At 40.7% G+C, this 26,175-nt stretch overlaps 1 protein-coding gene across 2 annotated transcripts in view; it reads right to left on the reverse strand.

Annotated features, from left to right (window-relative positions):
- The window catches only part of LOC128655660 ((E3-independent) E2 ubiquitin-conjugating enzyme), an 80,542-nt gene that overhangs the window by 47,334 nt on the left and 7,033 nt on the right, over window positions 1-26,175 (reverse strand). For both annotated transcript variants that reach the window (XM_053709254.1, XM_053709247.1), the window contains exons 2-4: window positions 20,373-20,436; window positions 19,749-19,892; window positions 9,235-9,344 (exon numbers count right to left, since the gene is read on the reverse strand). In XM_053709254.1, the coding sequence (XP_053565229.1) occupies window positions 9,235-9,344; window positions 19,749-19,892; window positions 20,373-20,436 (318 nt within the window). The remainder of the gene's footprint in view (window positions 1-9,234; window positions 9,345-19,748; window positions 19,893-20,372; window positions 20,437-26,175) is intronic.

A 26,175-nucleotide genomic window follows, 5' to 3' on the forward strand; every position in this document is an offset into this window, starting at 1 on the left:
ATCATGCAGGGTACCCGTATCCCACAGGATATATTGCAGGCCAAAATAGTGGTTATACCCAAACCAGGAAGGAATCCCAAAAAATACCAAAACTATAGGCCGATCTCATTGATTAACCAAGATTTAAAAATTTTTACAAAAATTTTAGCAAATAGACTCAAATTATATCTACCCTCATTGATACATCCCGACCAGGTAGGATTCATAAAAAAAAGGGAAGCCCCAGATAATGTGAGACGAACGGTGTCTCTGGTGGAGTACTTGGTGGGGACAAAAACGCCTTCTCTGCTCCTATCTCTGGACGCAGAGAAGGCGTTTGATAGGGTCGACTGGGAATATATGTTTGAGACACTAACATTCATGGGTTTCAAAGGACAATTCATGATGGCTATTAAAAACCTGTATTCAGACCCAACAGCAACTATCAGAGCAACGGGCCATCAGTCTAGGCCAATTAAAATATTAAATGGGACACGTCAGGGCTGCCCGCTATCTCCTCTATTATTTGCACTAAGCATAGAACCTTTAGCGGCCTACATCAGGGGAGCAAAAGACATTACCGGAGTAAAAATTAACAAAAAAGAATATAAACTCACCTTATTTGCGGATGACATTTTGCTTACATTGACGAAACCTTTAAGATCACTCCCTCATCTATATCAAGTCATTGATGAATTTTCAAAAATCTCAGGCTTCAAAATAAATTCAGATAAGTGTGAGGCTATACCACTGACACTACCACTACATACTCGTAAGTTGATAGAAGCGAATTTTGACTTTAAGTGGGCTAAAAAATATATCAAATACTTGGGAGTTAACATAACAAACACACTAGAGGGACTCTATAAGGCAAACTATACTGAGATCTTTAAGACCGTAAGAAGGGATTTGGGTAGATGGAGGAGGGGGTGTTTCTCCTGGTATGGCAGATTATCGATTATAAAGATGAATATTCTACCGAGAATATTATATCTCTTCAGAGCATTACCAATCAAAGTACCGCAAAGAGAGCTAGCAGATTTCCAGATGGACCTAATTAGGTTCCTACGAGGACCCAAAACAGCTAGAATAGCCTCCCAACTATTAAAACAACACAAACAGCTGGGGGGAGTGGGGGTGCCCAATTTGTTAGACTACTATCAGGCAGCTAGGTTGTCACAAATTACGCTGATAAGCAAAAACTGTCGAGAAATAACTTGGACTAGACTAGAGGCAGACTTAGCTGGGGTGAATGATCCAGCCACGATTGTTTGGAACACCTCAAACACTACAAACAAAACACTATACAAACTCAAGGTGACAGAGGAGTCCAAACATATGTGGAAATACCTCACATCTTCTCTAGGCCTCATACCCAAGGGTACTAAGATAATACCACTGGGTGCTATACTTCCTGCAGAATTTCAAACACTAATATGTAAGTGGGAAAATAAGGGCCTCTACAGAGTTGCAGACTTTTTAGATAAAGGTAAAATGCTCACATACACCCAACTGAAAGATAAACTTCAGCCGGACACCTTACATTGGTTCCTATATCTTCAGATATCCACCACAATATACAAAACATAATTTATGCTTACCTGATAAATTTATTTCTCTTGTAGTGTATCCAGTCCACGGATCATCCATTACTTATGGGATATTAACTCCTCCCCAACAGGAAGTGCAAGAGGATTCACCCAGCAGAGCTGCTATATAGCTCCTCCCCTAACTGCCATTACCAGTCATTCGACCGAAAACATGCAGAGAAAGGAAAACCATAGGGTGCAGTGGTGACTGTAGTTTAATGGAAAAATTACCTGCCTTAAAGTGACAGGGCGGGCCGTGGACTGGATACACTACAAGAGAAATAAATTTATCAGGTAAGCATAAATTATGTTTTCTCTTGTTAAGTGTAGTCCACGGATCATCCATTACTTATGGGATACCAATACCAAAGCTAAAGTACACGGATGACGGGAGGGACAGGCAGGCTCTTTATACGGAAGGAACCACTGCCTGAAGAACCTTTCTCCCAAAAACAGCCTCCGAAGAAGCAAAAGTGTCAAATTTGTAAAATTTGGAAAAAGTATGAAGAGAAGACCAAGTTGCAGCCTTGCAAATCTGTTCAACAGAAGCCTCATTCTTAAAGGCCCAAGTGGAAGCCACAGCTCTAGTAGAATGTGCTGTAATTCTTTCAGGAGGCTGCTGTCCAGCAGTCTCATAGGCTAACCGTATTATGCTACGAAGCCAAAAGGAGAGAGAGGTAGCCGAAGCTTTTTGACCTCTCCTCTGACCAGAATAAACGACAAACAGGGAAGACGTTTGTCGAAAATCCTTAGTTGCCTGTAGATAAAATTTCAGGGCACGGACTACATCTAGATTGTGTAGCAGACGTTCCTTTTTTGAAGAAGGATTAGGACACAAAGATGGAACCACAATCTCTTGATTGATATTCCTGTTAGTGACCACCTTAGGTAGGAACCCAGGTTTAGTACGCAGAACTACCTTGTCTGAATGAAAAATCAGATAAGGAGAATCACAATGTAAGGCAGATAACTCAGAGACTCTTCGAGCCGAGGAAATCGCCATTAAAAACAGAACTTTCCAAGATAACAACTTGATATCAATGGAATGAAGGGGTTCAAACGGAACCCCCTGTAAAACATTAAGAACTAAGTTCAAACTCCATGGTGGAGCAACAGTTTTAAACACAGGCTTGATCCTAGCTAAAGCCTGACAAAAAGCTTGAACGTCCGGAACTTCTGACAGACGTTTGTGTAAAAGAATGGACAGAGCTGAAATCTGTCCCTTTAAGGAACTAGCGGATAAACCCTTTTCTAAACCTTCTTGTAGAAAAGACAATATCCTCGGAATCCTAACCTTACTCCATGAGTAACTCTTGGATTCGCACCAATATAAGTATTTGCGCCATATCTTATGGTAAATCTTTCTGGTAACAGGCTTCCTAGCCTGTATTAAGGTATCAATAACTGACTCAGAAAAACCACGTTTTGATAAAATCAAGCGTTCAATTTCCAAGCAGTCAGCTTCAGAGAAATTAGATTTTGATGTTTGAAGGGACCCTGGATCAGAAGGTCCTGTTTCAGAGGTAGCGACCAAGGTGGACAGGATGACATGTCCACTAGATCTGCATACCAAGTCCTGCGTGGCCATGCAGGCGCTATTAGAATCACTGATGCTCTCTCCTGTTTGATTCTGGCAATCAATCGAGGAAGCATCGGGAAGGGTGGAAACACATAAGCCATCCCGAAGGTCCAAGGTGCTGTCAAAGCATCTATCAGAACCGCTCCCGGATCCCTGGATCTGGACCCGTAACGAGGAAGCTTGGCGTTCTGTCGAGACGCCATGAGATCTATCTCTGGTTTGCCCCAACGTCGAAGTATTTGGGCAAAGACCTCCGGATGAAGTTCCCACTCCCCCGGATGAAAAGTCTGATGACTTAAGAAATCCGCCTCCCAGTTCTCCACTCCCGGGATGTGGATTGCTGACAGGTGGCAAGAGTGAGACTCTGCCCAGCGAATTATCTTTGATACTTCCATCATTGCTAGGGAGCTTCTTGTCCCTCCCTGATGGTTGATGTAAGCTACAGTCGTGATGTTGTCCGACTGAAACCTGATGAACCCCCGAGTTGTTAACTGGGGCCAAGCCAGAAGGGCATTGAGAACTGCTCTCAATTCCAGAATGTTTATTGGTAGGAGACTCTCCTCCTGATTCCATTGTCCCTGAGCCTTCAGAGAATTCCAGACAGCGCCCCAACCTAGTAGGCTGGCATCTGTTGTTACAATTGTCCAGTCCGGCCTGCTGAATGGCATCCCCCTGGACAGATGTGGCCGAGAAAGCCACCATAGAAGAGAATTTCTGGTCTCTTGATCCAGATTCAGAGTAGGGGACAAGTCTGAGTAATCCCCATTCCACTGACTTAGCATGCACAATTGCAGCGGTCTGAGATGTAGGCGTGCAAAGGGTACTATGTCCATTGCTGCTACCATTAAGCCGATCACCTCCATGCATTGAGCTACTGACGGGTGTTGAATGGAATGAAGGACACGGCATGCATTTTGAAGCTTTGTTAACCTGTCTTCTGTCAGGTAAATCTTCATTTCTACAGAATCTATAAGAGTCCCCAAGAAGGGAACTCTTGTGAGTGGAAAGAGAGAACTCTTCTTTTCGTTCACCTTCCATCCATGCGACCTTAGAAATGCCAGTACTAACTCTGTATGAGACTTGGCAGTTTGAAAGCTTGAAGCTTGTATCAGAATGTCGTCTAGGTACGGAGCTACCGCAATTCCTTGCGGTCTTAGTACCGCCAGAAGAGCACCCAGAACCTTTGTGAAGATTCTCGGAGCCGTAGCCAATCCAAATGGAAGAGCTACAAACTGGTAATGCCTGTCTAGAAAGGCAAACCTTAGATACCAGTAATGATCTTTGTGAATCGGTATGTGAAGGTAAGCATCCTTTAAATCCACTGTGGTCATGTACTGACCCTTTTGGATCATGGGTAAAATTGTCCGAATAGTTTCCATTTTGAACGATGGAACTCTTAGGAATTTGTTTAGGATCTTTAAATCCAAGATTGGCCTGAAAGTTCCCTCTTTTTTGGGAACCACAAACAGATTTGAGTAAAACCCTTGTCCTTGTTCCGACCGCGGAACCGGATGGATCACTCCCATTAATAAAAGATCTTGTACGCAGCGTAGAAACGCCTCTTTCTTTATTTGGTTTGTTGACAACCTTGACAGATGAAATCTCCCTCTTGGGGGAGAGAATTTGAAGTCTAGAAGGTATCCCTGAGATATGATCTCTAACGCCCAGGGATCCTGGACATCTCTTGCCCAAGCCTGGGCGAAGAGAGAAAGTCTGCCCCCCACTAGATCCGTTCCCGGATCGGGGGCCCTCGATTCATGCTGTCTTAGGGGCAGCAGCAGGTTTCCTGGCCTGCTTGCCCTTGTTCCAGGACTGGTTAGGTCTCCAGCCTTGTCTGTAGCGAGCAACAGCTCCTTCCTGTTTTGGTGCAGAGGAAGTTGATGCTGCTCCTGCTTTGAAATTACGAAAGGAACGAAAATTAGACTGTCTAGCCTTAGGTTTGGCTCTGTCTTGAGGCAGGGCATGGCCTTTACCTCCTGTAATGTCAGCGATAATTTCTTTCAACCCGGGCCCGAATAAGGTCTGCCCTTTGAAAGGTATATTAAGCAATTTAGATTTAGAAGTAACGTCAGCTGACCAGGATTTTAGCCACAGTGCTCTGCGTGCCTGAATGGCGAATCCAGAATTCTTAGCCGTAAGTTTAGTTAAATGTACTACGGCATCTGAAATAAATGAGTTAGCTAACTTAAGGGCTTTAAGCTTGTGTGTAATCTCATCTAATGGAGCTGATTCAAGTGTCTCTTCCAGAGACTCAAACCAAAATGCTGCTGCAGCCGTGACAGGCGCAATGCATGCAAGAGGTTGCAATATAAAACCTTGTTGAACAAACATTTTCTTAAGGTAACCCTCTAACTTTTTATCCATTGGATCTGAAAAGGCACAGCTATCCTCCACCGGGATAGTGGTACGCTTAGCTAAAGTAGAAACTGCTCCCTCCACCTTAGGGACCGTTTGCCATAAGTCCCGTGTGGTGGCGTCTATTGGAAACATCTTTCTAAATATCGGAGGGGGTGAGAACGGCACACCGGGTCTATCCCACTCCTTAGTAACAATTTCAGTAAGTCTCTTAGGTATAGGAAAAACGTCAGTACTCGCCGGTACCGCAAAATATTTATCCAACCTACACATTTTCTCTGGTATTGCAACTGTGTTACAATCATTCAGAGCCGCTAACACCTCCCCTAGTAATACATGGAGGTTTTCCAGCTTAAATTTAAAATTTGAAATATCTGAATCCAGTTTGTTTGGATCAGAACCGTCACCCGCAGAATGAAGCTCTCCGTCCTCATGTTCTGCAAATTGTGACGCAGTGACTGACATGGCCCTAATATTATCAGCGCACTCTGTTCTCACCCCAGAGTGATCACGCTTACCTCTTAGTTCTGGTAATTTAGCCAAAACTTCAGTCATAACAGTAGCCATATCCTGTAATGTGATTTGTAATGGCCGCCCAGATGTACTCGGCGCTACAATATCACGCACCTCCCGAGCGGGAGATGCAGGTACTGACACGTGAGGCGAGTTAGTCGGCATAACTCTCCCCTCGTTGTTTGGTGAAATATGTTCAATTTGTACAGATTGACTTTTATTTAAAGTAGCATCAATACAGTTAGTACATAAATTTCTATTGGGCTCCACTTTGGCTTTAGCACATATAGCACAGATATCTTCCTCTGAATCAGACATGTTTAACACACTAGCAAATAAACTAGCAACTTGGAAATACTTTTCAAGTAATTTACTATAATATGAAAACGTACTGTGCCTATAAGAAGCACAGAAAAAGTTATGACAGTTGAAAATTAATAAACTGAAAAGTTATAGCATCAAATCTTTGTAAAAAACACAATTTTAGCAAAGGATTGCTCCCATTAGCAAAGGATAACTAACCCTGATAGCAGAAAAAAAAAAAAAATACAGAAATAAACGTTTTTTTATCACAGTCAACTACAATCTCACAGCTCTGCTGTGATTGATTACCTCCCTCAAAACAAGTTTTGAAGACCCCTGAGTTCTGTAGAGATGAACCGGATCATGCAGGGAAGACAATAAACTTCTGACTGAATTTTTTGATGCGTAGCAAAAGCGCCAAAAAAGGCCCCTCCCCCTCACACATAACAGTGAGAGAGATCAGTAAACTGTCATAAATTAAATAAAACGACTGCCAAGTGGAAAAAAATAGTGCCCAAAACATTTTTTCACCCAGTACTTCAGAAAATTAAACGATTTTACATGCCAGCAAAAAACGTTTAACATTAATAAATTGAGTGTTATTAAAAAGCCTGTTGCTAGTCCCTGCAAATTAGGCTAAAGTTTTATGCATACAGTATAATTCCAGTGAAGTGCCATTCCCCAGAATACTGAAGTGTAAAATATACATACATGACAGCCTGATACCAGTTGCTGCTACTGCATTTAAGGCTGAGTTTACATTATATCGGTATGGCAGAATTTTCTCATCAATTCCATTGTCAGAAAATAATAAGCTGCTACATACCTCTTTGCAGATTAATCTGCCCGCTGTCCCCTGATCTGAAGTTTACCTCTCCTCAGATGGCCGAGAAACAGCAATATGATCTTAACTACTCCGGCTAAAATCATAGAAAAACTCAGGTAGATTCTTCTTCAAATTCTACCAGAGAAGGAATAACACACTCCGGTGCTATTATAAAATAACAAACTTTTGATTGAAGGTATGAAACTAAGTATAATCACCACAGTCCTCTCACACATCCTATCTATTCGTTGGGTGCAAGAGAATGACTGGTAATGGCAGTTAGGGGAGGAGCTATATAGCAGCTCTGCTGGGTGAATCCTCTTGCACTTCCTGTTGGGGAGGAGTTAATATCCCATAAGTAATGGATGATCCGTGGACTGGATACACTTAACAAGAGAAATACAGACAAAACAAACCATTAAACCCATACACTACAACGGAACGCATTATTGCAACCCCAGGTAGAAATAAAAAACTAATATCATAACTGTACTTGGCAATACAAGATGCAAAAAAAGGCTCCAAATTGCTGCTTCATGAGAATTGGGAAAGAGACTTAGGTGAAACATATGATGATGACAGATGGACACAAATACTTTCTAGGATTAGCAAGGGGCTGATATGCGCAGACCTTATTGAAAATTCTATTAAAACATCTTACAGGTGGTATCTTACACCCATAAGAACTGCACATTATACATTGCAGAAAAGTAGACTCTGTTACAGAGGCTGTGCAGAAATTGGAAATTATATGCATATGTGGTGGGAATGTGGGGAGATTAAACAAATTTGGAACAAACTTTCTAAATTGATAAGTATCCTATTAGATAAATCTATGACGCTAACGGCGGCGCAGGCCCTCTTGCATGTTTCAGATGAATCCTTAAACTTAGCTACCAATATATTCATAAATATACTTTGTACAACCACGAGGATATGTATAGCCAAACACTGGAGAACAGGTTCACCAACGTGGTCAGAAGTGATTGACAGGTTAGATAATATATATGCTATGACAGAATCTGCCTCTTGGTTGCAGGATACAACAACACATTTCCAAAAGATTTGGGTCCACTGGATCATGAACAGAGATAGAAGTGAGATAAGGGAAATTTAAGTCTTTCAAGAGTTATAACACGATAGGGGATCTCTCCTAAACTTATTGCCACTAAGTCTTTTATGGGGAACTTATATACATCTTAGATACAATTTGATGGTTCTCTCTCTGCTCGACGGGAAAGGTTATACAGTTATGAGTTTATTGTTTTACAGTTTCAAAAGTTTATGTTTAATGTTTATAATTATTAAAATAAAAGGAAAACACATTAGAAAAGGGAGGGGAAGGAAGACTATAGATAATTTCGTTCCTACTTCAGGAAAATAAACAGGACCTCATATATTTCCTATGCCTGAAGGCAACTTCAGTAGGTGGGAGCTTTTCCTAGGACTCTATGGACTTTCAGAGATTTCAGTAATGATGGAGATACATTGGGAAAGCCGGATGGATATACTAATTGCTGAGAGAAGTTGTTTCATCCTCCAACTCTTTTTCATGTTGTTTGAGACAGATATATGGAATTATAAAACTTTATCGAACATGATAAGAGGTCCTGAGACTGTAACAATGAATATAAATATGTTTATCTGAACTAAGGGCATGATGTATTAGATATGTCTCTTGTCTTCCTTTTTGACAATAAAGATTATTTCAACTAAAAATAAAGATGGTAGAGCATAGAATTAATTAGGGATGAAGAATTTTCAGATTAAAGTGTAAATTGCAAAGAGGCCGCAAAATAATTAATAGTTTAATAAACTATCAATCAATTTATGAGAATGTAACATCCATTTAAAGGCTTCTCAGTAAGTGGGGCTACAGGCGTCAACTATTTGGAAAGAGAGAGTCTCTTCTAAACGTTTGTGAAAACTTTAAATATCCAGCATATTTTTGTGTTACCGCAGCGCCACAACTGCAACAATCATCCCTGTGCAACCAGTAACAAATGCCCAGTACACTGTGTCACGCCCTTTACAATAGGTAGAACTCACTCTCCTATAACCACTATGACAAGCTTCCTGTTCAGACTCACCTAGGAAGGCTCTCCTGGGTTATAACAGATGATGGTGGATCCATAGAGTCTGTGCCACCCAAACAAAAACTTTTTGTTATCCACGTCACTCGAAGTTCAGTTACTTGCACCTGTGAATAGAGCAGACATTAAAGGGACAGTATACACTCAGTTTCATATAACTGCATGTAATAGACACTACTATAAAGAATAACATGCACAGATACTGACATAAAAATCCAGTATAAAACTGTTTAAAAACTAACTTAGAAGCTCTCAGTTTAGCTCTGTTGAAAAGGTAGCTGGAAAGCCCATTGCAAGTGGCAAACAAGACACTCCCCCCTCCCCCTTCTTTTGCATATGAAAATACCCTTTACACAAACAGGATCAAGCTGGAGAAGGTATCTGACGGTATTATCCTAAAATTTGGGGCCTGGTTAGGAGTCTGAAAATCAGAGCAATGTTATTTAAAAATAAGCAAAACTATACATATCTTTCTAATGACACGGATCATCATCAATTACTGTTGGGAATATCACTCCTGGCCAGCAGGAGGAGACAAAGAGCACCACAGCAAAGCTGTTAAATATCACTCCCCTTACACACAATCCCCCAGTCATTCTCTTTGCCTGTAGTGTAAGGAGGAGGTGAAGTTTAGGTGTCTGATGAGAAGTTTTCTTCAATCAAGATTTTATTATATATTTTTAGCACAGTAAGCTTACCCTGTTCCTTTCTGGGGTCTAGCCAAGTCCACATCAGTCTCTTCAGTAGGGCAGTGGTGGCTTTTGAGCACTTGTGAGGTACAATCCTCACTGCATTTTCTCAAGAATCTGCTGCCCTAACTAGAAAACCTGAGTAGGTTTACTCAGTTTTTCTCTCTTCACAGGTCCATGTGAGGTGCTGTACCCTCTCAAACAAGGTGAGCTGTCCTGCTGCCGGACAGCACTTTCAGCCAAGTGCCATTTTAATTTTCTTTTGCAAGGAGATTGCTGGCACTTGTTACAGCTAAAAGCTGTCTTATTTAATATGGGACTTTATTAAACCTTCATGTTTGGGGTTTCTTTTTGGCAGTTTGGGCATTGAGACTGAGGTGATTTATGGTGGCTCAGTGTGTTATAGTAGTTTTTAGACTAACTTTTTGTCATGGAGATTACTGTTGTAAGCCTTTTTTTTGGCAGTTAGGGTTCTGTAACCGCTCTGTATTTGAAAAGGGGATGGTTTCTTCTGTGAGGGAAGTCACTCTATGAGCTGCAGGACAGGTAGGCACCTTAGTAAAGCTAATGAGGTGTATAGGTAGCCTGAGGTCTATTTGGTTTGTTGTGTTACCACACATTTCTATTTAAAGACACAGTACACATTTTTTTTATTTACAAATAAATAATTTTTACACGTTATCCTTATTTATTACATAAGATGGATCAAGAGGCTTTTCAAACCATTATCGCAGGCAAAGTTGCTGCTTGTCAGTTAGGTTTTAATGCTCAGGTGGAACCCCCAGTTCTTTTTTGTTGCTTATACATTGAGAAAACTTTAAGTTATAGAGATAACATATTTGATCATGAGCCACCATTATCCCAGGCAAATGCTGTTCAGGTGTCTCCTGTTGCAGATATGCCGCAGCTTTCTCCTCAAGCGTCCCAACTTTTTCAGTCTCCACATACAGTGCCCTGTGTTTCCTCTTGCAATCCTGTAGGATTTTCTCTACAAGACATTGCTTCCCAGGTATCCCTTGTGGTATCTGAGGCCTTGTCAGCTTTCCCCATGTTGCAGGGAAGGCGTAAAAGGAAATTTAAGGAAACAGTAATGTTTCTGATCAAGTTCTGGCTATCCAGAGTGTCCCTTCCCATAAGCCTGAGGAAGAAGACATGTCGGTAGCATCTGAGGGGAAAATCTCAGACAGAGTAATTCCTTTTTCTGATGCTGAAGTGGTAGCCTTTAAATTTAAGCTAGAACACCTTTGCTTATTACTTAAGGAGGTTTTGGCTACTTTGGACGACTCAGACACAATTATCGTAGTCAATCCTAAAAAGTCTAGTAAATTGAACAAATACTTTGATGTTCCCTCCACGGTAGAGGTATTTCCGGTTCCCGACCGTGCTGCAGAGATTATTGCTCGAGAATGGGAAAGACCTGTTATTCCTTTTTCTCTATCTCCTATTTTTTTATTATTGAGGTGGAAAACAGGATACAACATACATGCTATGTTTAAAAAAAATGCGCAAATACAGGAGAAAAAATAAATAAATCATATCCAATATACTTTTGATGGTATAGAGTCATATCCATTGTATCACAGAAACATTTAAACATACATAAGAGATACCTCACATGTTCAAATTTTGTCCATCTCCTATTTAAAAGAAGATGTTTCCTATAGCGGATTCTATTAAGGAGTCGTGGCAGACGGTTTCTAAGGTTGAAGGAGCAATCTCCACTTTTAGCCAAGAGGATTACCATTCCCATAGAGGATAGTTCTTTTAAAGATCCAATGGATAAAAAATTGGAGGCTTTACCAAAAAAGATGTATGTCCACCAGGGTCTACAATGGCAACCTGTGTGTATCGCCACTGTCACCAGTGCAGCGGCTTACTGGTTTGATGCGTTGTCTGAATCTCTTCAGAAGGATACCCCTTTTGATGAGATCCAAGTCAGGATTAAGGCTCTCAAGTTAGCCAATTCCTTCATTACAGATGCTTCCTTACAGGTTATTAAACTGGGAGTCAAAATTTCTGGATTTGTGGTCCTAGCCCGCAGGGCCTTGTGGTTGAAGTCCTGGTTTGCGGATGTTTCATCTAAATCTAAGCTCATGGCTATTGCTGACAAGGGTAAGACCTTGTTTGGACTTGGTTTGGCAGAAATTATCTCAGATATTACTGGAGGGAAGGGTTCTTTTCTTCCTCGAGATAAAAAGAATAAGCAGAAGGGACGTCAGAGTAATTTTCGTTCTTTTCATAACTTTAAAAAGCCAAGTCTTCCTCCCTTTCCTCTAAGCAAAATCAAGCCATGCCTTCCTGGAAGCCCAACCAGTCCTGGAATAAGGGAAAGCAATCAAAAAAGCCTTCAGCTGATTCCAAGTCAGCATAAAGGGTTAGCCCACGATCCGGGAGCAGACTCTCTTTTTTCCCCGGGCATGGATAAGATATGTACCGAATCCCTGGGCGGTGGACATGGTCTCCCAGGAACACAAAATAGACTTTAAATCTTTTCCGCCCAGAGACAGGTTTCTCCTCTCCAGATTATCTGTAGACCAGATAAAAAGAAGCGTTCTTACATTGTGTCAAGGACCTTGCCGCCCTGGGGGTAATAGTTGCAGTTCCCTTTCAGGAAAGGGGTCTAGGATTTTACTAAAATCTGTTTGTAGTTTCCAAAAAGGAGGAGGAAACTTTGACCAATCCTTGATCTAAAATGTTTAAACAAGGTTTCTCAGAGTGCCATCCTTCAAGATGGAGACTATACGCTTCATTCTTCCCTTGGAAGAAGAGGGTCAGTTCATGACAACCATAGACCTAAAGGATGCATACCTTCATGTTCCCATTCACAGGGACCATCACAAGTTTCTGAGATTCGCCTTTTTGGACAATCATTTCCAGTTTGTTGCACTTCCATTAGGCCTTGCCACAGTTCCCAGAATTTTTTTCAAAGGTTCTGGGGGCTCTTTTAGCTGTGCTTCGATCTCGGGGCATTGCAGTGACACCTTATCTGGACGACATTCTGGTTCAGGCGTCATCTTTTCAACAAGCAGAATCTCATACTGAGATCTTGTTGTCTTTTCTTCAATCCCACGGATGGAAGGTGAATCGAAAAAAAAAAAAAAAAAAGAAAAAAAAAGTTCTCTGGTTCCAGCTACAAGGGTCTTATTTTTGGGGACCATAACAGACTCCCTGTTATTGAAAAAATTTCTGACAGAGGTCAGAAAAAAAGATTTTTGACTCTTGTCTTGCCCTTAAGTGGCTCAATGTATGGAGGGTAATCGGTCTGATGGTGGCTTCCATGGACATCATTCCGTTTGTTCGGTTCCATCTCAGACCTCTGCAGTTATGCATGCTCAGACAATGGAATGGGGACTATACGGACCTGTCTCCGCGTGTAGATCTAGATCAGGCATCAATAGTCTCTTCCGTGGTGGCTCTCTCAGGATCATCTCTCCCAGGGTACTTGCTTCCGCAGACCCTCCTGGGTTATTGTGACCATGGATGCCAGCCTTCTAGGTTGGGGAGCAGTATGGGGCTCGTTGAAGGTCAGGGCTTATGGACCCAGGAGGAGTCAGTCCTGCCCATAAACATCTTGGAGCTGAAAGCAATCTTCAATGCTCTTCTGGCCTGGCCTCAGTTAGCCCCTGCGTGGCATCGCAGGATTTGGTATGCAGACCTAGTGGAAATGTCATGCTTTCCACCTTGGAGACAGCCTCTGAGGAAGGACCTTCTACTTCAGGGTCCCTTCCTTCATCCAAAACTCGTTTCTCTGAAGCTGACTGCTTGGAGATTGAATGCTTATTTTTATCCAAAAGTGGATTTTCAGAGTCGGTCATTGAGACCTTGAGTCAGACTTGTAAGCCTGTGACTCGCAGGATTTACTATAAGATCTGGCGTAATTACTTGTATTGGTGAATCCAAAGGATACTCTGAGTAGAGTAAGGATTCCTAGGATTTTGTCCTTTCTCCTGGATGGTCTGGAGAAGGATTTGTCGGCAAGTACTCTTAAGGGTCTGATTTCGGCATTGTCTATTTTGTTACATAAGCGCTTGGCGGATGTGCCAGACGTGCAATGATTTTGTTAGGCCTTGGTTAGAATTCGGCCTGTGTTTAAACCTGTTACTCCTCCATGGAATCTTAACCTTGTTCTTAAAGTTTTACAACAGGCTCCGCTTGAGAAAAGGTTTTTTTTAGATATAAAGAGGTTATCTTGGAAAGTTTTGTGTTTCTTGTTGCCATTTCCTCTGCTGGGAGAGTTTCTGAACTCTCTGCTTTACAGTGTGATTCCCCTTATCTTACACTCTGGTAAGGTGGTTCTGCGTACTAAGTTTTGTTTCCTGCCCAAGGTTGTTTCGGTCAAGAATATTAATCAGGAAATCGTTGTACCTTCTTTGTGTCCTAATCCTTCTTCTCACAAAGGACACTTGTTACATAATCTGGATGTTGTGCGAGCGCTAAAATTTTATTTGCAGGCAACTAAGGACTTTCGTCAGTCTTCTGCATTGTTTGTTTGCTTTTCTGGGAAACACAAGAGTCAGAAAGCTATGGCTACTTCACTTTCCTTTTGGCTAAAGAGCGTTATTCACTTGGCATATGAGACTGCTGTACAGCAACCTCCTGAGAAAATCACAACTCATTCCACAAGGGCGGTTTCTTCTTCCTGGGCCTTCAAAAATGAAGCTTCTGTGGAACAGATTTGCAAGGCAAATTTGCAAGAAAGGATGTAATTGACACTAATGGCAACTTGTCCCACAAAAAAATCTCAGGTGACATATATATGCAGAACAGCTAAGAGAGTGAGGAATGGAAGGATGGTAAGGTACACATACTCTCAATAACACAACACACATGCACTAACATACAGTCATAGAGGTTGGTGTTTGGAATCTATATTTCAATATAACTATGCTTTAAGACTGAGTGAAAAAGGTGTGAACCACTACACTAGAAAAGGAAGAAGGGGGTTCGGTGCACACACACTCTAACAGATAGGACACGTGTTTTTGCAAGTGAAAACCTTTCCTTCTTAGCTGATGAGAGTCCATAGCTTCTTAACATGTGGGAAATATTCCAGCCTATCAGGAGGAGGTCAAGAACCCTTAAAGAGCTTTAGCCTTTTCCACCTCCTCTCCCTTTCCAGTTTGTTCTTGGCCTCAGAGGAGAGAGTTTTAAGATTTCAGAGGCGCTCTGCTATCAAGAGTTTATAATTTTTTCATACCATTTGTGGGCTCAGTCCTGGCCTGGGACCCAGTACCACTAGGCAACTTCACTCCAAGTAGCTTTAAGTAGACTGAGTGAAAGAGTTATCCCAGTTATCTCAGTTTGACAAATGCTTAGACCTAAAGATCAGGGGCTTCTCTGACTCGTATATCTATACTTTGCTTTATGCGAGTAAGCCAGTTAAGCATATAATTTATCATAGCATCTGAAAAGCTTACTTTCTTTAATGTTCTTCTTGAGGGTTTTTTTCTTTGAAATCCTTTAAAACAATTCCAAGAATACTTCAGTTCCCTCAGGATGGACTAGATAAGGGCCTATCAGCTAGTACTCTAAAGGGTTAGATATCAAATAAACTGTTCTGTTTCACAAAAAGTTAGATAAGTTGTCAAAACTTTTGTTCAAGCCCTGGTGAGAATTTGTCCTGTTAGACCAATTTCTCCTCCATGGAACTTGAATTTAGTTCTCTCTGTTCTGCAAGGGTCTCATTTTTAACCTATGCATATTTTAGACTTTAAACTGGTGCCCTAGAAGTTCATTTCTTCTTCCTGTGGACCAAATATATGATTTTCTTCCGAAGTTGGAATCTTCGGATAAAAATCATGAATTGGGTGTTTGTTATTTTTGTCCAAAGCCTTTTAATCCAAAGGGAAAGATTACTTCACAACCTAGATGTTGTACTATATTCAGGCTACTTAAAGACTTTAGACAAACTTCCAGTATATGTTTCTACTACTCTGGTCCTAGGAAGGGTCAGAAAGCTATGGTGGTGGCCCTGGCATCCTGACTCACGCAGATTAGTCGTAACACTTACTTGGTTGTGGTAAATCCCCCAACGAAAAGGGTAACTGATCACCCTACAATATAAATGATCTACTTTCAGGGATTTTTTTTTATTATTTTTTTTAATATTTTTTTTTATTGAGGTGATAAAAAAAAAACTTATAAAGCAAAAACCATGTTACAATGTAATTAAGGACATAAACATATGTCTACACATTGGTAGGTCTGTCAATAGGTTCACAGGATAGTCATGCAGAGCTACATCAGAACAGCACTAGTAAATTATAGTAAATAAATACATTTAGACATAGACTACCAATTTGAAAATAAATAACTATCAAAGTCAATGTCCAACCTCCTTTGTAGGTATAGTAGAAAGGTATCTTGCCCTCCTCAAGCTGGAGAGACCACTCTTGGGTCTCATTAGACTAGACAAAAAATATATGTAGGAGGGAATTCTAGCTCATCATACCAAAATGCTAGATTTAACAAGATATATTCTCTTCACTTGGAGCTTGAACTGAAATGTGTTTACCTAGCTGAGAACATAGAACATTTATATTTTACAATGGACTGAAAAGGGATATTATAAAAGTAATTTGCTCACCTCAAGCTGGAGAGACCACTCTTGGATCTCAGACTAGACAATGTTTACATATATGAGGGAAGACTTTCCAATCATGGCAAAACATAACATTTAACAGGTTAAGATGCTTTCACTTGGAGCTTGGACTGAAACCTATGTGACTATCACATGTCTGGCAAATGAAAGTGTGCTGTAGAGTCAGCTATACATAGATACCTATCCCAATATTGCCCAAACTATCATCCAACGATATATAAAATAATTAACTGTTTTTATCCCTTCTACTCCAGCTATTTATGGTCACTCTCAATGTATAGGCAGCAAAGGTACTTACATCACAAGTGGGCTGGTATTCTATAGTGCTACTGGGAGCTATTTCTGCAATCTAATTCCTTCTCTGAAAAACGTATCACCAAAAGGATAGAGACCTTCCTGGCATACTAAGCAGAAATGTGGTTTTACTCCCCTCTAGTGGACAGAGCTGGTATATATGTAAAAGAGATAACTTAGAACTCTACCATCGGCACAGGTGCATAAGTTGTACCACTTAGAAAAGTAAGGATAGGTATATAATATGTCACGATCTATTAAGGTTTTATATACTTATGAGCTGAATTCCCATACTTGAGCATGAATATACCCTTGGATCTAATTGCACTTATCATGGGAAACATATAGATGGGAATTAGCACTAATTTAAGCAGCAGAGTTAGATTTGTGTTTGCATGAAATCTGGCCGCAAATCTTAATGTCTACACAAGCAGTTCTTATTAGTGAGCAGAATCGTCCAAATGATTAAGTGGAGTGACCGATTGACAGATTAATGCAGTCCCTTTGAAAATGGATGCAGCATAATATCTCACCCTATACCGGAGCTCAGGAACTCCTGCCACGAAAGTAGTCTGTTCTTAATAAATTAGATAGTACAGGGTAGGAGGCTCTGAACCAAAAGCCAGTGGTGCTAGTTAACAGAGACTCATTTCTAAGTTATGTACATCAATAATTATCCGGTGTCCATGTAACGTACTCTCAAGCACACTGCTGTCATAATGTTTAGGACATCGCTACTTCACTAAAGTTCATGAGCTCCCACCTTAAGTAATCGGTTGTGGTGATGCAGCATCTATTCAGCCTATTCCTCTTTTGCCAAGGGCCAGTGCAGGGTCAATAGAATTTATGTAGAGGAGCACGTACATAATGTTGTACTCAGGTGACTGTTGTGGCATCTTAACATCCAGCTGCACGAGACAAACTTTCTCACTGCCGCTTGCCATGTTCACTGTGTCGCTGCTCAGAAGCCGTTGCTGCGATAGTCTGCCAGATGGCGTTGTTTGTAGATGGGCAGCTCCCTGGTATGTCAAGGCTAGTGCCTTTACGTAGCTCGCCGCCTTAGGAGTGATCCAATCCCCAAGTTGCATATATCCGATAGCGGGGACAGCCTCCCTGAAATTCAGCAACGTTGGGGCATCTATGGCGTCCGGAAAGACCATAACCTCCGCTGCTGCATCCCCTGAAGTCCCGGTGTGGCCTCCAGCAGAGTTCTCTTTCTCCAGCTTTGGGTCATGGGGGATCTCCAACACCCCAGTTAGCTGCTCCTCTCCCCGTGGCTGGCCAGCATGTGTCAACATTTTCAGGTTAGTGGTGCCACCGAAGCCCCTTTTAATTAATAGGTGAAGGTTATGAAAATGTTCCTCAAGCATGCATAGCAGGGTTTTCACAGGTATCTGCAACTCCATTGCAGAAGGGGATAACTCAGCTCTTAGTGGTTGCGTGAGTGAGAATAGCTCACTCTGTACCCGCGTGAACGGGGTGGGTGTTGAGGCCTTCCCTATTCGGGCCGCCCAAGTCTCAACGGTCTGGACTAGACTGCAGGCAATACAGAAATAGAGGCATCAAACGATGCAGTGATCTTGATAGAATCTAAGCAAAATGAAATAGGTACAGGTTGTCAGATAATACTCTTAATACACGGCGGATAGTATTGTTCCAATGCTCAGCAGCTAGTATTGCGACCGATCATGGCCGCTGCCCGGACATGCCCCCTACTTTCAGGGATTTTAAGGATGATGCCTCCTTGGAATAGATTTGCAAGGTGGCATCTTGGTCTTCCCTTCAAACTTTTTCAAAATGTTATAATTTTGACATTTATGCTTCTTCTGCAGCTTTTGGCAGTAAAGTCCTTCAGGCCGCAGTGTTCAGCAAATAGGAACTGCCTACTTATGTCCCACCCTTTCTTAACATGGACTCTCAGCTTGGGTATTGCATCCCACGTTATAAAGCTATGGACTTATCAGCTAAGAAGGAAAACAGAATGTATGCTTACAGATAAATGTATTTCCTTCGGGCTGATGAGAGTCCATAGCCCCTAACCTTTTTTTCTGTCTCTCCTCCGCTTGGCTATATGTAAACTGGAGAGGAGGTGGGAGGGGCTAAAGCTGAGGGTTCTTGACCTCCTCCTGATAGGCTGGAATATATCCCACGTTATGAAGCTATGGCCTCTCATCAGCCCGAAGGAAATACATTTATCGGTAAGTATAAATTCTGTTTTTTGTAACTCTGTAAACTCTTTATTTGGGCAGATTTTAATTAAAGCTCTCTCTGGTAAAGAAACAAATGTCTGGTAAATCATTAGCCTGGAATTACTATTAGGAAAAGTCTCAGAGATATTGCCACTATACTAAAGGAGCACTACATATAATATTAAGCTGGGAATAGTGGTAATGAGTTAATTGTGTACAAGTGTGTGGTGAGTTGACACTAGCGGTTATTACATTCATTACACAATGCAGGAGGGTATTATCCCTAGCATATCTAAAGTGTATTTATTGAAAGTCATCCTGGTGGACTTGGAGAAATACTTGTACAAACTTGAGCTATTTGTGCTTTGTTGAAAGTTTATTTAACCCTTTAACAACCTCTGATGTACAGGGTACAGTTGATATAGCCCCTTATGTGGCCTCAGAAATAGCCCAGGTTTTGCCGATGGCGGCAAGACCACACTATAGCTGCATGCAGTACTAGCGCAGTTTCACTGCTGTCGGCAAAGTTGAACCAGTCACAAGACCGTGAGTTGGTTGTTAAGGGTTTAAAAGTTTGATTTCTAAACTAAATGCAGGACAAAAAATATTTTGATATCCTTCATATACCAAAGATAAGTCAGAACGATGGTAAATAATTTAAAGCATATTAGCTAAGGCCAGAAATGTCATGTATGCAAAAAATAAGACAGCTGGTGGTAGATTATGGGCAGTACTAACCTCTTCAACCATCACCCTGAATTTGCTCTTGGTACTCAGTACCGGCTTCACCCCAGACAGCCACTGGACATTTGAGAAGACCTTGGCAGGTCCGATCAGTTCTTGACCAGGATAGAATCCATAAGAGTCATCAAAAAACAGACCCTGAGAGGAGAATAAATACATTAGTCAACCTTATTTTTTAAAATGATTAGGTTTAAATAGTTATGATACCCAAACATTTTCTTTTGTGATTCAGACATATACAGGTTCAGAGTATACACTTTTTAAACAAAGTTTCCAATTTACTCGATATTCTTTGTTGAAGAGATATCTAGGTAGGTGTCTCGAGCACTACATGACAGGAAATAGTGCTGCCATATAGTACATATATGATCCAAACACGTGCATGCTACTGAGCTTACGTCCCTGCTTTTCAACAAAAGATAAGAGAACAAAGAAAATTTGAACATAGAAGTGAAACAGGAAGTTGTTTAAAAGTGTATGTTCTATCTGGATCATGAAAGAAAAAAAAGTTGGGTTTCATGTCCCTTTAAGAACTAATAGCAATGGCAACAGAGTGATAAACATTAAACAGAGTATTGGGACAAGGCCATTTCCTAAGGTTTAAAAAGCAGGCATTACCGAATCACTGGCATGGGGACAGACATCATACAGTTTAGATGCATCCTCTGTGCTCATGGAACACCTGAAAAAAAAAGAAAGGAAGCAATGAGCACCAAATTAATCCTGGTCTCTAAAATGTTTCCCACAAAGAAAAAGGAATTCAATACGTTATTAGCAGTGTTCTCTCTAGGACCAATTTAAAAGGTACAATAACATTAAACTTTCTGGATTCAGGAGCATGCAATTTTCCAATTTACTTCTATTGTTCAATAGGCTTCATTCTCTTGGTGTCCTTGTTGAAAAGTATAGGTAGGCTCATGAGCAGCGATGTTCTACTGGGAGCTATTTGCTGATTGATGGCTGCACATATATGCCACTCGTCATTAGCTCCTCAGATAGCTCTCAGTAGTGTTGTACTACTTTAAAAAAAAAAACAATAAAATGCTTTTTGGTGGGGCCCATAATTATCCTTTGTGCTGAAAAGATGGCGGCAGAGCAACGGCTGGAAAACCGGGATGGATGAGAATAAGACAAGAACGAGTGTCCGGTTGCAGGAGTAAAGCAGGGGCTGGAAATAACCCAGATTATTAAGGAATTGTAGCAGCTAAATGGACAGTTTCATTGGGATTTCCAATGGTAAAAGGGATATTGCTCATGCTGCCTGAGACTTAAAGGGAAAGGAAAGTCAAAATTTAAATGTGCAAGATTCAGATAGAGCAGGTCATTTTAAGACACTTTTAAATTCACTTCTATTTACAAATGTGCTTTGTTCTCTTAGTACCCCTTGTTTTAAAATGAATACGCACATATCATACACTAGTGGGAGCTGCTGCTAATTGGTGCCTGCACAAATTTGTCTCTTGTGATTGGCTAACTAGATATTTTCAGCTTCCTGTCAGTAGTGCAATGCTGTCCCTTCAGCAATGGATAACAACAGAATGAAGAAAAATTTATAATAGAAGTAAATTGGAAAGTTGTTTAAAATTGTATGTTCTATCTGAATCATAAAAGAAAATGTTGGGGTTTACTATCCCTTTAAGAAAAACATTGAATTTCAATATGGGAAATAGGCATAAGTTTACTGTGGAAAAAGTAACAGTTGAGATGCTAGTGCCTGTGAGGCTCCACCCACATGGTGACTTCTTAATCTTGTGTCGGCGTTATGTTGAACATGGGACTATTTTACCTCATGAATGAATGACAAGGACATGTAACATGACGTGGTATCATGTGATGAATGCATAATTATGGTCACCACGTGGGAACAATGCGTATCTCATATTAGGCTACTGAGTGAATGTAGGTTAGAATTACTAAGACGATTGGTGGTTTAACCTGATTTATACTCGACAGATCTGGGAGCGTCTCGCCTTTGATAAAGCTTCAGCAAAACGTACATCAGGCATTTCAGAGCTGCTTCCTGATGTTAAAGTGAATGTGCTAAGGGCTACTTTGCCCCTACATTGAGGTTTGATTGATCTTATGAACTATAAGTGTTATGCATACATGTCATTTTTTTTTTTAGGAGGCTTATGTCACGGATACCAGACAGCTAAGGCTACCCCCCCACCCCCCTACAACCTGTTTCTCAGTGGTTTTGGGCTCCTCAGAGCAGCCACAATCTCTGGAAGCTTTTGTTTGCTTGTTTTGTGAAGTGTGTATAAAAGGTCAAGAGCTGTGGCAACTATCAGAGGGGAGCTCCTTTAGGAACCGGGGGTTTTGGACACCCCTAACCCCATAACTTCAACAGACCAACTCCAGTCCCCAGTAACAAATCATGCTGATTTTTGGCATCTGGGCACCAAGAGCTTTAAAATTACACCCTGGAAGTGCCGCCGCTCCACCGGGATCACCCCGAAACCGCCACCCCTATGTATTGGGATTATGTGAGACTGTGGCTCCTATGGAGGTGCCGGGTTGTCTGGAGGGGCAGGAATGGCGGGAAAATAGTGGGATTGTCCAGGGTCTTATCAATATGAGCTGTCTGTATAAAAGGAGTGTGTGTTTTCAATAAAATCAGTTCTATTTTTCACCTGAATGCTAGTCTGTCTAGTTATTTGGGTGGGCTCCTGCTAGAATCACTTTCCTGTGCTACATAGCCACTTGTTCTAGGCAGAGGAAGGACCCGGTCGACGGTGCTACCCAGTCGGGGTAGCGGGGTATCCGTCACAGCTTAGTACAGGGACACCCAGTTCTTTTTAAATAATTGGTGCAGCTGTACAGCATGAGGGTAGATAGTGCCCGTCCTCATTTGCTCCTTTGGGGGGTTTAAAGCAATTTCTACAGACATTTATAGGGATCTTTTTATTTTGCTGTACGTACACCAATGGGGATAGTTCCCATTTTGTACAGGGCTCGGATTAACTTCACAGGGAGTAGAATTACTTTTACTTACGTTTTTTTGTTCCCTTTTAATTCAGGTTAATAAATGTGAAGTTTTAGCATTATACCCAGATGGTTGAGTAGTAGATTGGGGTGTGATATATGTAGATTTGTATAAGTGCTGTGGAGTCTGTTGGCGCTCAAATAACTAATACTAATAAGCACCTGGGGTCAACCGTTTCTTTTCTTTATCATGAAAAAAAAAAAATAGAGGTTCTGATCACCCAGACAAGTGCCAAGCAGGCTGCTACGATGAGCGAGATTGAGTGGAGAGGACATACTATGCTTGTTAAGATAGACCGTGTGCGGATTTTCCTGCATGGGTTGGCAGATACCAAGGCTGCCTTTGCAAAGGCTGAGAATGCAGAGACCAAGGAACACTTGTCTGTGTTAAGTGAATGCAGAGATCACTAAGGCATGCGTGAATAGCTTAAAAGCAGAGCAGATGGAGAGAGATGCAATTATAGATGGAGAGATCAGGAGTGTGTCCAACTTACAGTACCGGCAAGAACAGCTTAAAGGGACACTAAACCCAAATATTTTCTTTCATGATTCAGATAGAGCATGCAATTTTAAGCAACTTTTGAATTTACTCCTATTAATTTTTTTCGTTCTCTTGCTATATTTATTTGAAAAAGCTGGACTCTAAGCTAAGGAGCTGGCCCATTTTTGGTTCAGCACCCTGGATAGCGCTTGCTGACTGGTGGGTACATTTAGCCACCAATCAGCAAGCGCAACCCAGGCTCCTAAGCTTACAATCTTGCTTTATCAGATAAAGATAGCAAGCGAACAAAGAAAAATGAATAGGAGTAAATTAGAAAGTTGCTTAAAATTGCTGCTCTGAATCTTGAAAGAAAAAAAAAATAGGGTTTAGTATCGCTTTAAAGGAGCCGCCAGATGTTCAGAAATGTATCATGCAGGTGAAATAATTTTCTGTACCATAGGGAACCCTCCCATTCCTCCCTCTCTAGCGATGGGCTAACCACCTGACTCCCTCTCTCCCCCACGGCACCACCATAGCAGATACAGACAGTGACAAAGTGATCTGGCTTCATATGGTGAAAGAAGCATGATCAGTACCCCCTTTCCCTATGAAGGCAGATGCCTTCTGCCCCCGGCTGCAATCTCGGCTGTCTAAACTGACCATGTTGGATGTAGGTACTATATCACACAGTTATTTGCCCAGTGTGTACTGTTGAAAAAGTACCTACGTCCATATGGCACTGAAGGGGAAGAGAAATAAAATTAAAAAAAATTCTAAAAGATAGTTTTATATTTAAGATATATTAAAAGCCAAAAGGTTATTCCCCCTGAAATAAGGATTTATGTTTATGTAGCAACAGGGCTGCAATTATTTTTTTGGTAAATTAATTCAATTAGCCCATTCACAATGCCGCCTCCCCCAGAGGAGCATTTTGTTTTCGGTCTAGAAGATATCACATATTCTTTGTTTTGTAGTACGTAAAACTGAGTATGTGTCTGCAGAGATAACGCGCCTCTTCTTCACAGCAAAACATACAGAGTTGAGAAATAGATCTTAAAGGATCTCAAAAACCCCAAATGTTTCCATTATGATTTAGATAGAGAAAAACAGGTTTTCAGATTTAGTTCTGTTATTAAATGAGCTTCATTGCCTTGGCATCCTTTGGGCGAGCCAACAACAAGAGGCATATATCAGCAGCCACCAATCAGCAGCTAGATTATAGTGGTACATAGCTGCTCCTGAGCCTACCTGTGTGTGCATTTCAGCAAAAGAATACTAAGAGAATGAAGCATATGATAGAAGTAAATTGTTAAGTAATTTTTATGCCATTGCTCCCCTGCAAACCTTTGTACACAGCATAAACCTTTAGTAAGTTTCAAGAAGCTCAATGAATACAATTTTGAATGGAGTGGAACTGATCTGCACAAGGACCTAAGTGTGAGGAGGGAGGGGCAAGCATTAAAGGGACACTGAACCCAAATTATTTCTTTTGTGATTCAGATAGAGCATGCAATTTTAAGTAACTTTCTAATTTACTCCTATTATCAATTTTTCTTCGTTCTCTTGCTATTTTTTTATTTTAAAAAGAAGGCATTTAAGCTTTTTTATTAGTTCAGACCTCTGGACAGCACTTTTTTATTGGTGGATGAATTTATCCACCAATCAGCAATAATAACCGAGGTTGCTAACCAAAAATGGGCCGGCATCTAAACTTACATTCTTGCATTTCAAATAAAGATACCAAGAGAATGAAGAAAATTTGATAGGAGTAAATTAGAAAGTTTCTTAAAATTTCATGCTCTATCTGAATCACAAAAGAAAAAATATGAGTTCAGTGTCCCTTTAAAATGAAAGTAAAAACTATAATATTGTTTTAGTTAAATAATGGATTGCTGTTAATAATTTGATTATTTTTCTTTAGTTAAATAAAACTAGTTCAATTATAATTTAAAAAGTAATGATTTTTTTTCTCCAATTAATAAAGAATGATTAACCTATTAAACTGGAGAAAGTTCAACTCCCAATAACGTCATTCATTCCAATGTACCAGGCAGTCCATTAAGTACAAGATGGGTTCTGTAGGTTTGTTCTTAAATTGAATTTGTTTGTAATTTGGAACAGGCACTTTTTTTTTTTTTTTTTAGGTGAAACTGTCTAGCCAAACATTTTTTTACTTTTGGATATCATAGGGAAAAGTTTGTTTTGCTATCTGTGCCCCTGTTCAGAAAATGTCACATCACTTTCTTTCCTTGTGACAATTGGATTTTGAATATTTTGGGTTATCGTGAAAAGGATTGGCGATAAAACTCTATTTTATTTGTAAGTATGAGTTGTACTTAAAGGGACAGTCAACACCAGAAATGTTGTTGTTTAAAAAGAAAGATAATCCCTTTATTACCCATTCCCCAGTTTTGCATAACTAACACAGTTATATTAATATACTTTTTACCTCTGTGATTACCTTTTATCTAAGCCTCAGCAGACTGCCCCCTTATTTCAGTTCTTTTGACAGACTTGAATTTTAGCCAATCAGTGGTCACTCCAGGGTAACGTCACATGCATGAGCTCAATGTTATCTATATGAAACACATGAACTAATGCCCTATGGTGGTCAAAATGCATTCAGATTAGAGGCAGTCTTCAAAGTCTAAGAAATTAGCATATGAACCTCCTAGGTTTAGCTTTCAACTAAGAATACCAAGAGAACAAAGCAAAATTGGTGATAAAAGTAAATGGGAAAGTTGTTTAAAATTACATGCCCTATCTGAATCATGAAAGTTTATTTTTGGACTTGACTGTCCCTTAAAATGGACAGTCAAGTCCAAAAAAACATAATTTATGCTTACCTGATAAATTCCTTTCTTCTGTAGTGTGATCAGTCCACGGGTCATCATTACTTCTGGGATATTACTCCTCCCCAACAGGAAGTGCAAGAGGATTCACCCAGCAGAGCTG

The sequence above is a fragment of the Bombina bombina genome, chromosome 1, assembly GCF_027579735.1.
Source record: "Bombina bombina isolate aBomBom1 chromosome 1, aBomBom1.pri, whole genome shotgun sequence".
In the NCBI taxonomy this organism is placed as follows: Eukaryota; Metazoa; Chordata; class Amphibia; order Anura; family Bombinatoridae; genus Bombina; species Bombina bombina.